Source organism: Notamacropus eugenii, chromosome 2 (genome assembly GCF_028372415.1).
Source record: "Notamacropus eugenii isolate mMacEug1 chromosome 2, mMacEug1.pri_v2, whole genome shotgun sequence".
Lineage (NCBI taxonomy): Eukaryota > Metazoa > Chordata > Mammalia > Diprotodontia > Macropodidae > Notamacropus > Notamacropus eugenii.
In genome coordinates, this window is record NC_092873.1 from 198,390,369 (window position 1) to 198,403,950 (window position 13,582).

The 13,582-nt window shown below is 35.6% G+C and overlaps 1 protein-coding gene across 2 annotated transcripts in view; it reads left to right on the forward strand.

Annotated features, from left to right (window-relative positions):
- The window catches only part of KPNA5 (karyopherin subunit alpha 5), a 46,539-nt gene that overhangs the window by 12,381 nt on the left and 20,576 nt on the right, over positions 1 to 13,582 (forward strand). For both annotated transcript variants that reach the window (XM_072643138.1, XM_072643139.1), the window contains 2 exons: positions 1,535 to 1,629; positions 3,009 to 3,140. In XM_072643138.1, the coding sequence (XP_072499239.1) occupies positions 1,535 to 1,629; positions 3,009 to 3,140 (227 nt within the window). The remainder of the gene's footprint in view (positions 1 to 1,534; positions 1,630 to 3,008; positions 3,141 to 13,582) is intronic.

Below are 13,582 nucleotides of genomic sequence, written 5' to 3' on the forward strand. Positions count from 1 at the left end.
ACATAGTTTTTAATGTTTAGGTGTCAACAGAATGATAGATTTCTAGATTTCTATTTTTGTGCTATGACTAACATTCTGTCATTCCTCTTTGAGTTCTTTGAAGTCCTTTACTTCATATCACCTCTCTACAAACCAATGACAGAATGCCATGCTCCTAAGAAGGCGACGTTAGTTAAGTGTCACACTGAGAGCCAGAAAGGACCATGGTAGTCATTTAGTCCAGCACCTTCCTTTTACAAATAGGAAAAATTGGCTCAAAGAGGCTAAGTGATTTGGTCTAAGATTATATAGGTATTAAGCAGTGGAGCCAGGATTCAGAACCTGGTTCTTTGACTCCAAATACAGCACTTCTGCACTATGCTAGGCTTCCTTTCATACTACTTTACTTAATTAGCACTGATTTTCGTTTAGCCCAGGATCTTAAAATTTGAAAAAGTTAGAACCCTCTAATTTTTTTAAAATAAAGGATAGGGGGAGAGAAAGTAACATCTTAGAATGTATTAATAATGTCTTATCCTTTGTTCACAATAGAAAAAAAACACCTTAACTTATTCAAAAAAAGTGAGGTATTTCATAGCTTCTTAATAGATAATATTAATGGGGGAAACATTTCCTGTACTTTAAGGTTATTGTATATTGCTACAATTTTTATAGCAATGAAAAGTTTAAAAAAATTTTTTTAAGTCATGTTAAATTTTATAACCATATGGTAGAGAGATCATAGGATCATAGATTTAGACTCAGAAGGTCCTTAGATGCTGTGATTTCAAGGTGTGAACCATAGCAGAGGGACCATGGAAGATAGAAAGCTTTGAAAAGATTCTAAGTATTAGTATTCCCAGAATCAAAAGGTTGCAAATGAAGAGACAGTTGGAGACTCTAGCTCAGCATCACTGCTATGTTTAATCTCAAATTAAACAGTTTATTAAGCACCTACTATATGCAACAATTGTTAAAGGATGTAAAATGGATAATTCACATCATACTGGTGGGATGGAACATGCACAGAGATGAGTATAAACCAAGTAGAATGTGATGGGTTGCTTTAAGAACACTTGAGGAAGGAGAGAACACTTTCAGTAATATCAATTGCTGTAGCTCAAAACCTGAGGCCCCAGTTTTACACGAATGGGTTCATTCTTGTGTGTTTTTCTTTAAGTAACTCTTTGTCTAGTACTCTCATCCAGATTTTTCCCTGGGAATATGTGTGTTAAACAAATGACTACTAGTCATTTGTATCTTTTGTTATTAAAAATATTTTATGTGTTCTGTTGAAGATTTTTCTCCCCGTTGGAAGATACCAATATTTGATAATTGAAGGCTAATAGGAAAAGCAATTGCTTTCAAACTAACTTTCATGCGAGAAACCAAACCATTTTTTCTTCCTAAAACTTATGACCATGATTTTGAAGATTTTGGGAGTTGGCCAAAGAAATATTTCCTTGCTTTAGTGATCAAGGACAAGTGACTTTTTAAAAAATCTAATAATTTTTTAAAATTTAAAAATATAAAATAAATCTATTAAAAATTTCAGAACCGAATCCACCTATTGATGAAGTTATACAAAAACCAGGAGTTGTACAAAGATTTGTGAAGTTTCTTGAAAGAAATGAAAATTGTACTTTACAGGTGAGTTTTTCTTTTTTTAAATATTCTTTCTTTGAGATGACTGTAGCCTGATTTTAATACAGTCTCAGTAATAACATAATTATATAGTACTGTAACATTTACAAAGTACTATCCTCACAGCAGCCTTATGAATTTAGTAATAATAATAGCTAGCGCTATATAGTGCTTTAAGAATTTTGAAGTGCTGTGCATTTTTATCTCATTTGATTTTCACAACATTCTTGTGAGGGAGGTGCTATTATTTTCTCCATTTTAAGGATTGGGAAACTGAGGTACAGAGCACTTAACTTGCCTCAGGTCTCATAGCTAAAAGTATCTTAGGCAGTATTTGAATTCAGGCTTCCATCACTCTGGCCTCTAGTTGCCTCTGAGTAGTACAAGTACTGTTATCTCTTCATTTTACATATTCAGAAACAGGTTCTGAGAAGTTAAATTTTATACCCTTAAAAACAAACATCAGATAATATTAGACCCATTAATGGTCTTAAATAAAATAAAATAATTCTGTGAGAATACAGCAATACCTGCTCCCAGGAGAATGTAAACTCCTTGAAGATAATGACTTTCATTTTTATCTTTATATTCTTCCCTAATGCTTTACATAGTATTTTGAACAAGGAATATATTTGGAAATATGTGGTTAGTTGAATAAAAGCACAGAGGCACAATGATGAAAATTAGCAGGTTGTGAAAATTAGCAGGCAGAAAGCATATTGGCTTATCTTGATAGAAGGGTTGTTGAAATAAAGAAAGAGGCTGATGGAAAAAAATGAAAACGGTCCTTAATAATAGATGATGGGAAAGCCTTGAGTAGTAGTAAGTAATTTCAGAAAAAGCGTGTTTGGAAATTTTCTTTTAGGTTCTAAAACTGACTTTAGGCAGCTGCATATATCTTTATCTTGCTATCAGATTTTACTTTTTACAGATAGCCTAGATGCTATCCAGAATAGTTCGTGTCTCAATAACATTAATCAGACTTTTCTAGAAGAAAGTGATAATTGCCCTCCCATCATATTATGCTAAGTAGGGGTATGATCTTTGAATTTTTGCATCTTACATACTTCATCTTGCTACTGCTTGGCAAATCAGTGTTTAATTTGTTCTAACATAGCTTTCAGATTTTAATGGTATTCCATCTAATTCTAAAATTCATGGATTTAAGTAGATAATTCCATATTTACCTCATTGGAACTGTTCATAATTTTGTAAATTTTGATTATGTGCTTCATATTTTTTTTCCAGGCATAACAGTTTTTTTTGTCTTTTCATGAATGGAATGTGTTTTTGATCCCATTTCCCTTTTTAGTTGAAGTTTTCTGGATCTTTTCTAGTTTCCTTATTGTGTCTAAAACTTTATCTTGAATTTTATTTTTTCTTAGTTTGAAGCTGCATGGGCTTTAACTAATATAGCATCTGGAACCTTTCTACACACCAAGGTGGTAATTGAAACTGGAGCTGTTCCAATTTTTATCAAACTCCTCAATTCAGAACATGAAGATGTACAGGAACAGGTAATTTTTCTTTTAATTATTTGTATTCATTATGCTTTTGTAAATTTTCTATGAAAAGTTTAGCTTGCTGGGATTTCATTTAGTTTTGTTTTTAAATCAAAGATGTCTCTGTTATAAAATTAGAGGACCAGATCTTGAATATCATGAATATGCTTCATTCATCAGACTTCAAAATTGTTGTGGATTAATTGGTACAGTTTCAGGTAATGCTAAAGAATTTAAATAATTTAAATTTTATGCTCCTAAAATAGACATTGAGGCCTACTAATATTTAAAAAATTAAATTGAGTTTTAATTTTGAATATATGTAAACTTGTGTTTATTTTTGTAATTATTTAAAGTTCAGTAATTGGAATGAGAAAAATAGTAAAGTTTATGATTGTGAACATTTTCAGAGTTTATGGTAATTTTTCTTTGATAGGTGAACACTTGTTTTTCAATGATAACTGCTTTAAAAATTAATCTGAACTAAATTTAATAAACCTTTTGGGAAATATTTTTTCTTGTTAAAGTCAGAACCATAAATTAAATTTTGCTCAGATAACTAAAAAATCAGAATCAAAAACTATTTTCTTCTGATGACTAAACCAAGTTTTTAAATAAATTCTGTATTTTACGCTCTTAAAAGAACAGCCAGGGGTTTGATGTTATACTTTAATGTGACTAGGGATATATTCAGGAGGAATAATTTTACCTTTTTGTTATTTTTTGGTAAATTTTTTAAATTAACTATCCAGGACGTTAGTTCATTTGTAGTAAGCTGCTGTATATACATAATAATAGGTTGATGAATGATCAATACTTTGTCACTGTTAAAGTTATTTCTTATTTCCTCTTCCAGAGAAGTTGAAGTATGAGATTCCCTTGCCCACTATTCAATAACACTAAAACATTAAATTTGGGTACTAAAGAAACCTAAAGTAGTATTGGAAAGCGGTTTTTCTTGTTTAATTTGGCAATTAATGTGTAAAAATATGGCTTTCACTATAACATTTTGATGACAAATTTGCTTTTCTTATGAGTGGAATAGTTGAAGCATTCTAGTTTTTATTTGTGCTTCTTTTCCCAACAACATTTCTGGAGATGATATTTGTGCAACTGTTAACTTTAATTCAGATTTGATTAGTTTTCATTGGCTAAAAAACAAGCAAGCAATATATCTATATTGCGTATTCAAAGTCTTGCCTTTGGGAAAGTTGCATTTTTTTAATGAACCCTAGAATTGCTTGTTATACCAGTATAGGTTCTCAGTTAAAAAAGGACACACTTCACTTAGTCTGTAATTTTGATATTTTCTCTTGCATTTTATGTCTATGCCAATAACATTTTAAAAATTCCTAAAACTGTTTCAACTATATGTGAGTTGGTATAGATTGTACTGAAGCACAGGTCTAATGTAGTGTCTGGTTGTTATTTCTAAAAAGTCTAAAATGGTCAATTCAGATTATGGTGGGGAATTGCAGTAAATATTGTTATCATATCACACACCTTTTTCTTATATGTCTTATTTCTTTTTGTCATTCTGACCTTTCTCTTCCTTTCCCTTAGTTTATCACAACTAGTCTCTTTTAGTTTCCCTCTGAATAGCAATTCACAAATCACTCTTGTCCCATTCTCTTCCTTTGAATATTCCAAGTGAGTTGGAATGTGTAAGTGTGTGTGAACATTAGTGAGACTTGAACTGGATTGTGATGGCCCATTCATTGCCAGGATTCTTGTGAGGTTCTTTAGTATAGTTTCAAAAGTAAGGAGGTATTTGTTATGAGAAGTTGCTTAACCTTTTTTTTTAAAGCAGATTTAATGCCCTAATTATTTATTAGTGTAGTTTCTTGGAAAACTTGAACCCATGCAAATTTAAGTGTTATACAGTCTAAATCTTTTTTTTCTTGACTGTCAAGATCATAGCTCCATCATGTTGTACTCATAATGTATTTTGATTTTATCAAAGCATTTGGAGATGTCTCATTTTAATATATCTTTGAATAAGCTGGTAAAGGTGGTACCCAAAGAGTTTTGATGAATGATCCCATGTCCATCTGGAAACTGATAGGGGCCAAGGAGATTCTGTACTTCTGAACATGTTTATCAGTGTCTTAGAAAAAGTCTTTGAAGACATGCTTATCTAAATTTCAGATGATAATATAATTGGCACAAAAAGCTAATCAGAAACATGACAAGGATTCAGAATTACTTAGGAAGGATATATAGGCTGGAATAAACTGAAATTTAACAGGAATAAATGTAAAGTCCTGCAGTGGGTTAAAAGTATAGGATGAGGGACATCTTGATTGGCAGCAATTTCATTTGAAAAAGATCTAAGGGTTTTAGTTGATCACAAACTTAATAAGTAAGCAGAAAAATGACTTTTTAAAGAAGTTTACAGTTATATTAATGAGATAATATTCAGATAAAAGTCATTTGTTGTGTTTATATACCTTGCCCTGGTTAGAATATATCTAAAGCACTGTACTATTTTGGACTCAATGTTAGGGAGCATTGACAATTCAGAGTTTGTGGATAGTGATAGAAGCATAAAATTCCAGAGTTTGAAGAAACCCCAGAAATCATTTAGTTCATTTGCTAACATGAAGAATGCATTGTCACCTTGAAAAACAGTCATGAAGTGTCTGCTTAAATATCTCCATGGTTGAAGAATTCAGTACATCCTAAAGCAATCCATTCCATTTTGAGGCACCTTTGTTAGGAAGGTTGTAAGCTTCTGTTCATTTAAATCTGTGTTCCTTTAGGTTCCATATATTCTAGTTTTGCACTGTAGAGAAAAATAATACCTCTTTTATATGACAGACCTTTAAATGCTTGAAGAAAGCAATCAGATTCCCTACTTAGTGTTCTTGTCTCTTGGTTAAATTTAACACACAGTCTCAGATTTGGAAGGCATATCGGAGGCCATCTAATTCACCTTCAAAAATCTACAAGAATCTCTGGTAGCATTTTTTGAAGTAATAGGTGATCATCCTGAACTGACAACTTGTTGTATGACACTTCATTATCCTGTGCCTTATCTGCCATGCTTTAGAATTCCTTCATCAGTTAGCCACTTTGGGATATACAGGGTTTTGTCATCAATCTTCATGACATCTTGCTCAGAAGTGAACATAGTGCTGCAGATGTTATAATGAGGACAGAGGCATTATCATTGCTTTGGGTCTTTCTGTCATGGTTTTGTTAATACAGGCTAACATCACTTTCATTCTTTTTGGTCTTCTTACTATATACTATTGCTTCTTATTGAACTTGTAGTCCACTAAAATCTACACATCTTTTTCACGGGGACTACTGTCTAGGCTTGTTATGTCTTTCCATTTCTTTCCACTTTCTAAGCAGTTGATATTTTAAAAAACTAAATGTAGGACTTCACATTCATTCCTGTAAAATGTCATCTTGTTAAATTTGGCCTATAATTCCAGCTTTTAGGAAGATTGTTGTATTTCATTCCTGTCACCAATTGTATTTGCTATCTCTTCCAGCTTTTTATCATCTCAAAATCTGGTGTTTTCTCCTACTTACATCATTGATTAAAAACATTAAACTGAAAAGAACCCTGGATGCTGCATTATATACTTCTCTCTCCGTTAACATCAACCAATTAAACAAAACATTTTGTGTCTTGTCCTTTAGTTGGTTCTAAATCCATTTTATTGTAATACTATATAGTTTCCATCTAGTCTTTAATGAGAGAATGTCAAATGTCTTGCTAAAATCCAGGTATACCATTTCTGTGACATTATATTTTATCAATCTGAGAATCTTGTTAAGAGTAAATAGGCTTTCCTTTTAATAAGTGTATGCTGATTTGTACATACTGCTGTTTACTTTTTAAAATGTTTATAAACTATTTAATAATGACATTTTAGAGTTTTGTCAGAAATTACAGTTAAATTCATTGACTCATAATTTTAGGCATCCTTTTGTTTGAAAATTGGGACATTTGCCTAGTCCCTAGGAATTTCTTTCATTCACCTTTATTTTTTATAGTTCAGCATTACATTCACAAGCTTTCTGTACTCTAGTGATAGAATCCTAATATATAGCCCCAATATTCTAATTTCCTTATGGGCCCCACTGAATAGTGGGCATGTCCTGATTTGACCACACAATCTGCCTTCAATCACAGGCTCCCAAACTCTGAACCACTGCCCTCAGACTCAACCTTAGCTAACCATTGCCCACAGACTCAATCCTCTAGCTAGCCCCTGCCCCCAGATCTAGATCACATATTTCCAACAGAAACGGGTGTGTCCATGTACTCAACCGCAGCCACATCATCCTTCTTGAACAGATAGGACCACAATAGCTAGCCAGTCAGAAGGTAGCACCACAAGGTAGGACGTAGGGCAGGATGCTTGACTGCCAAACCATAGAACGGGCCCACCCTAAGATATTACCTGCACAGTAATAGTAAAGAACTGAACTAAAGTGAACTTAAGACATAGAGAGGCTTATTATAATATCATCATATATACGTATTCCCCCCCCCCCCAAGAGTTTTTGTGTATTTATTGGGGTAATTGCAAATGCATTTCCACTGAGGCTGGAACCCCCTTTCCCCATCCCCTAATCGCTTAACAAATCCCTCCTGCCTTTTTAATATTAATGATATTCCACTATTCTATGTAAATTTTGATTGTGCAATCAGCATCATATACTCTAGAATTGTCTATCTTATAGTCTTATTGAAGTTGCTAATTCCTCTAAGGAACTTAGCCACTCATGAGAGCATGAAACCTCAAAGCCATAATAAATCTTTCTAACTGGCTTGGAGTCAGCCTGAGTCTTTGAAATTCTTTTGAGACGTCCTGCTGCAACTCACCCTGACTCTCCTCAGTCACATTTGGCATCCCTGGGTGGGGACTTATGTGTTTGAAGATTCCAGCATCTCAGATTCTAAGGTAGGGTGTGAAATATCTGGAGGGTCAAGTTAGGGGTACCTTAACTAGATAACTTGGACCCAAGGAATATAACTAGTAACTTTTTACTACTTATCTTCAGTTTTAATATCCACATTTTTTTATTCTATCTTGATTTCAGGCTATTTCTCCTTGAAAGATAAGACAGAAACAAAATAGTTAAGTTTTGCTTTCTTTTTCATATCTTTTACTGTCATTTTATCCTCCTATTTTTTTCTTGATCCTAATGTAGCTAAAATACCTTAGCATTGCTTCTGCTTAGACTGACCCTCCCTGACATTGTTCCTACAGAGCATTACCATTCTTCTGAATTTTTCCTTGGTTGTATGCCCTTGTTTTCATCTTTCTGAAGTCACAGAATCATAATCAGCTTTTTTAGATACTTCTAGATCTACCCTTTCTTCCCTGTCAGTTATTTAAAGCTTCTTTCACTCTTAAGAAGACTTCCTTTCTTTAAATTTTAGTCCAAATATTGTACTAAATCTTAAAAAAATTCTCCTACATGTAAGTTTGTTGTCAGACTATGCTCTGCATTCCCTTTCTTTTGTTGTTGTTGTTTAGTTGTGTCCAACCCCGTGTGACCCCATTTGTGGCTTTCTTGGCAAAGATACTGGGGTGGTTTGCCATTTCCTTCTGTAGTTCATTTTACAGATGAGGAAACTGAGGCAAACAGGGTTGATTTGCCTAGGGTCACGTATAGTAAGTGTCTGAGGCCAGATTTGAACTCCGGAATAGGAATCTTCTAAACTCCGTGCCCAGAACTCTATCTGCTGTGCCTCCTAGCTGCATTTCCTTATCAGTTAGCAAACATTTATAAATTGTCTACTGATCTGTCAGGCACTACACTATGGCACTGGGAATGTAAAGACTGAAAAAAAAAAAGAAACTTATGCCTGAGGAGATTTTGTTCCAATAGACAACATAATTCCCATGTAAAAACGTATAGAATAAGTATACAGTTGTTAGGGATGTGTAGGGCATTGTAGTTTGGGAGACCAGGAAAGTGGTGATACTTTGAACTGCATCAAGAAAGTTAGGGTTCTATGAAGCAGAAATAAGGAATGCATTTTAGGCATGGCCAGTTTCATGACATGGAAGTGGGAGATAAGTGTCCCATGTGTGACAGACAGAGAAGACTGTGTTGTCTGAAATTGAGTACAAAAAGGGGAGTAATATATAATGAGACTTGAAAAGTTAGGGTGGGGCCAGGTTATAAAGGACTTAAGAAAAACAAACAGAGGAGTTTATATTTTATCATAAAGGCATTAGAGAGGGATTGCAGTTTAGTTGAGCAGGAAAGTGACAAGGGCACATCTTTGAGGAAAATCACTTTGGTAGTGATCCTCCGCTGTGTGGAGGACAGATTCAAGCTGAGTTTAGGGGAGACTGGAGAAGGGGGCAAATAGACCAATTAGGAAGTAATTGCAGTAGTCCAACTGGCCAATAATAAGGGCCTCAACAAAGGGAGTTCACATGTGAGTAGAGAACAGGAGTCTTATGGATTGAATGCTGTGGTAGTAGAAACAGAAAAATCTGTCAAATAACTGGATATGTGGAATGAAGGAGAATGAGTGGTGAGAATGAAATTCAAGAATGAGTAGTGAGTGTTCAATCCTGGGAAGCTTGGGGGTATGTCAGTAGAGGAGAAGGTTTTGGGGAAAAAATACCGAATTCTGTTTTGGATATGCTGAGTTTGAACTCTTTGTGGGACAACCAGTTTGAAATGCCCAGTTAGCAGTTGGTGGTGCAGTATTAGAGTTCAGGCGAGCTAATTGGAACTGGATATATCAATCTGTCCTCATATTGCTGATAAGCCCCTGTGAGTTGATGAAATCACCAAGAGAGTATACATAGAGAGGAGAATAGGGGGTTCAGGACAAAACCTTGGTGGTGTGCTCAGCAGTTAGGAAGCATGATATGCTTGATGAGTCAGTAAAAGAGACTGAAGTCACACAGATAGTGAGAGACCCAGGAAAGATGAGTTGCATAAAAGACTACAGAGGAAAGAATATCAGAAAAAGAAGGTGACTAGCCTTGTTAAATGTTACAGAGAGGTCAGGAAGAAAGAGAACTGAGAGTTCATGTTAGGTAGTTAAGGGACCATTGGAAACTTTACAGAAGGTAGTTTCAGTTGAGTGATGCTATAATCAAGGGAGTTGAAGAGGGAGTGAGAGAACTGAATTTGAGGGAAAAAAAGTAGACAGCTTTTTCTAGGAGTTTGAAAAAGTAGGGAAAGATATAGGACAGTGGCTTAAATAGATGTCAGGGTCTATTGTTTTAAGAGTGGGGGGGATACTTAGGCATGTTGGAAGGTGGCAGGGAAGAAATTGGTAGATAGAGATGAAAGAAATGAGGGGCAGCAAGTAAGTGAGTAAACACTCTACTGGAAAAAAATGGGAGGAATTGGTACAAAGGGTACACCGCACAGATGGCATGGGACCCTTTCTTCTAAGGTTCTTATTGCTTCTTCATCAGCCAGCTCCCAGAGAGGAGTTGGGACTCTTCTTTTTCAGTGATCTCATCTACTCCCACGTGTTTAATTATCATTTCTATGTACAGGATCAATTAACCTTCTCTTCCCCGTACTGCCACTTTTCCATCCTCTGTCCTATAAGGCAGCCAGGTAAGAGTGCTTTTTTCTGCCTTCTTCCCTTCCCCTGCTGCACAGATCCCATCTAGGGCTACTGAGCAATAATATCAACATAGATATTCATATCATTTGGATAACCTGGGAGTTAGCAGCTACAGTCCTTCTGGTGAGGAAGACTGCAGCGCCCTATTGTTTATTCTGCTTCTGCTTCCGGAGGTCCTCCGGGCCTTATCTGCTCTACCTCTGTACGCTGCAAACTCCCAGGCCTTGCTGTTTGAGGACTTTCCGCTGACCTTTGCTGTTGAAGTCTCTTATATGTGTTGGCTCCTTCAATTAGAGTGTGAGCTCCTTGAGAGCAGGGATTATGTAGCTTTTTCCATTTGGACCCCCAGTACTTAGCATGGTGCTTGGTGCATAGTGAATACCTGGGAAATGCTTTTTCATTCATGCTTTTCCCAAGTGCTCTGAAAAGTATCACTGATTGTGTGATGGTGATAGCAGAAGAGTACAAATTCAGGCTGGGTCTGTTCATCCTGAGAAGCTGCACGTTAGAGACACAGTGATAAGTCTATGTCTCCTGTCCAGGGATCAGTACAGAAGATCATTACCAAAAAAATGGTCACTAGTTGGTGAAACTTTTTGGTCATAGTGCCCCATGAAAAAGAAATTTTAAAAAACTCTTATTTCCAGTGTTGTTTCCTTTTGTTTTTGCACTGACAATAGCAGAAAAGTGGATTAGAAAGTGTTAAGATTATCAGCAAACATTTATGTAACTGTTAGTATTTTTAATTTGCAAACTTTGTCCAGTGAGCAGGTGGATAGTCTACTAAAGGAATTAAATCACTTGCATATTGATGGCCTTTCTATAAATGAAACCAAGAGAAACAAAGAAATTACAGTTAAATGCAAAGGAGTTTCTTAGGTTCTTACATGTAAAGGAGCTAATTTCATCAAACACTTAGGAGCAATAAGAAACATTTCAGTACGATACCTGGTCACCTTACTGTCTGGGATGAGCTTAAAAAAAGCGAGGCACCATGAAGTAATTCCTGTTTATACAGCATGTAGAGCACTGAATTTAGGTTTGGAAGATTTGGGTTTGAATACTGAATCTGCAACTTACTGCCCACTTAACCTCTCTGGGTCTTAGTTTCCTCACTCAAAAAAATGAGGGGGTTGAACTTGATTCCTAAGGTCCCTTCCAGCTCTAAATCTATGATATATGATCTGTTGCAGAGGATGAAGAACTTGATAAGATGCTTCAAACTAAGTCAGCATCTACATTAATACTGAATGACTTGTTGAAGGTGGGCACAGGGGAGGACAGTGAAAAACTATGTTGGAAAATACAGTTTGGGATCAAGAAATGAAAGAGACCGAAGGCTTGTCTTATACCAGTACATCATGAAATCTTTGTTCAAGAAGAAAGTCTGCAGGCCCTGGATATGGTGAGCAACAAAAACATATAGAAAAACATGAAATTAAATTTTATCGTAGCAGACAGAATGACTAGTTGCTGATTTGAGTGTCATTTCAGATGTCTGTGTTACACTCAGATCATTGGCTAGTTAGAACAAAACTCAAAACCCATACCAAGTCAGAAGAAAGGATAAATATAAGAAGAACCTGCAGGCAGTCATTTCTACAATTTAAGCAATCTGTCAGTTCCAAAATATGGGAAATGAACAAAAGTAAAGACATTGAATTTCTCACCACTTCTTAGTGAAGTTTAACTGTTGCAAAATGGTCACTACAACAAGGAGACAGAACGAGCCCAGAAACTGCCTCAGCTAGGAGATATTTGCTCTTACCAAGTGGAGCAACGTAGCAGCCAAGGGCAACACTGTTTTTAGAATACAAGCTAATTTTTAAAACGTGGAGGAGGAGGAGGATGGAATATTGCAAGCTCTATCACCTCACGAAAAGTTAATAAGCTCTTCAGGGGAAAATGAATCTTCAGAGAGCTTGGTGTGAGGACATTTATAGATGAAACCAGGAATGAGGGTAACAAATGGATGTGAAATGGATTGTATCTGCTAATGTTTCCATAAGAGTATGTTTTCATCACTGATGGTAGTTGAATTACTGCAGTTGGACTCTACAGACTCAGTAGTAAATGTACTATGTGAGGATGTGTCCATAGCATTTGGGACCATGAAGTTGGCAAGAATGGCCGGCACCTAGTCAAAGAAGAAATGTGGTGCAGGTGGTAGGCTCATAGATTCAGAGCGAGGGGCCTGAGAGGCCATTTAGTCCAACCTCTTTATTTTAGAAATGAAGAAACGGAGGCCCAGAGAAATGAAGAGTCCCACGATCACACAAATAGGCAATGGCAGAGCAAACATTGGAACCAGGCCTTCTTACTCCAAAGTCAAGTTGTTTTCACTGTACTGTACTGTACTGCCTCAAGGGAACATAATTATTCATTTATCCAACATTTTAAAAATGCATTCCCAAGATGGAGAGACTCCAAAAGAATGAAAAAGTTTACAGATAGTAATTTTATAAATACATGTACACAAAAGGCAACTGAGAACCACAACCACAACCACATGCCTATTTCTCATCTGTGAATTCTTTAATGATTTTAGTATTTAAAGAATCCTTCATAAAGACATGAGGAGGTAGCAGGTAGACTTGCACAAACAATTTTCTATAGCAAACTACATCTTTATAATTGTCTAAGTGATAGGAACAGGTAGAGGTTACAAAACCTTGCTATGTATGGTTGGTTCATCTTCTCTCTCTTTTCCTTCCTCCCTCCTCTTCCCAAAAAAGAAACTCAACAAAATATGTTAAAAGCTCCTCTCAATAATGAGTCTTCCACACATGTTAAAAAATAGTTATTCTTTGACGTAGATTGACCAGGTATTCTGTTGAATACACATTAAGTGAGGTGTAAATAAGAGGTGTACCCAACTAAG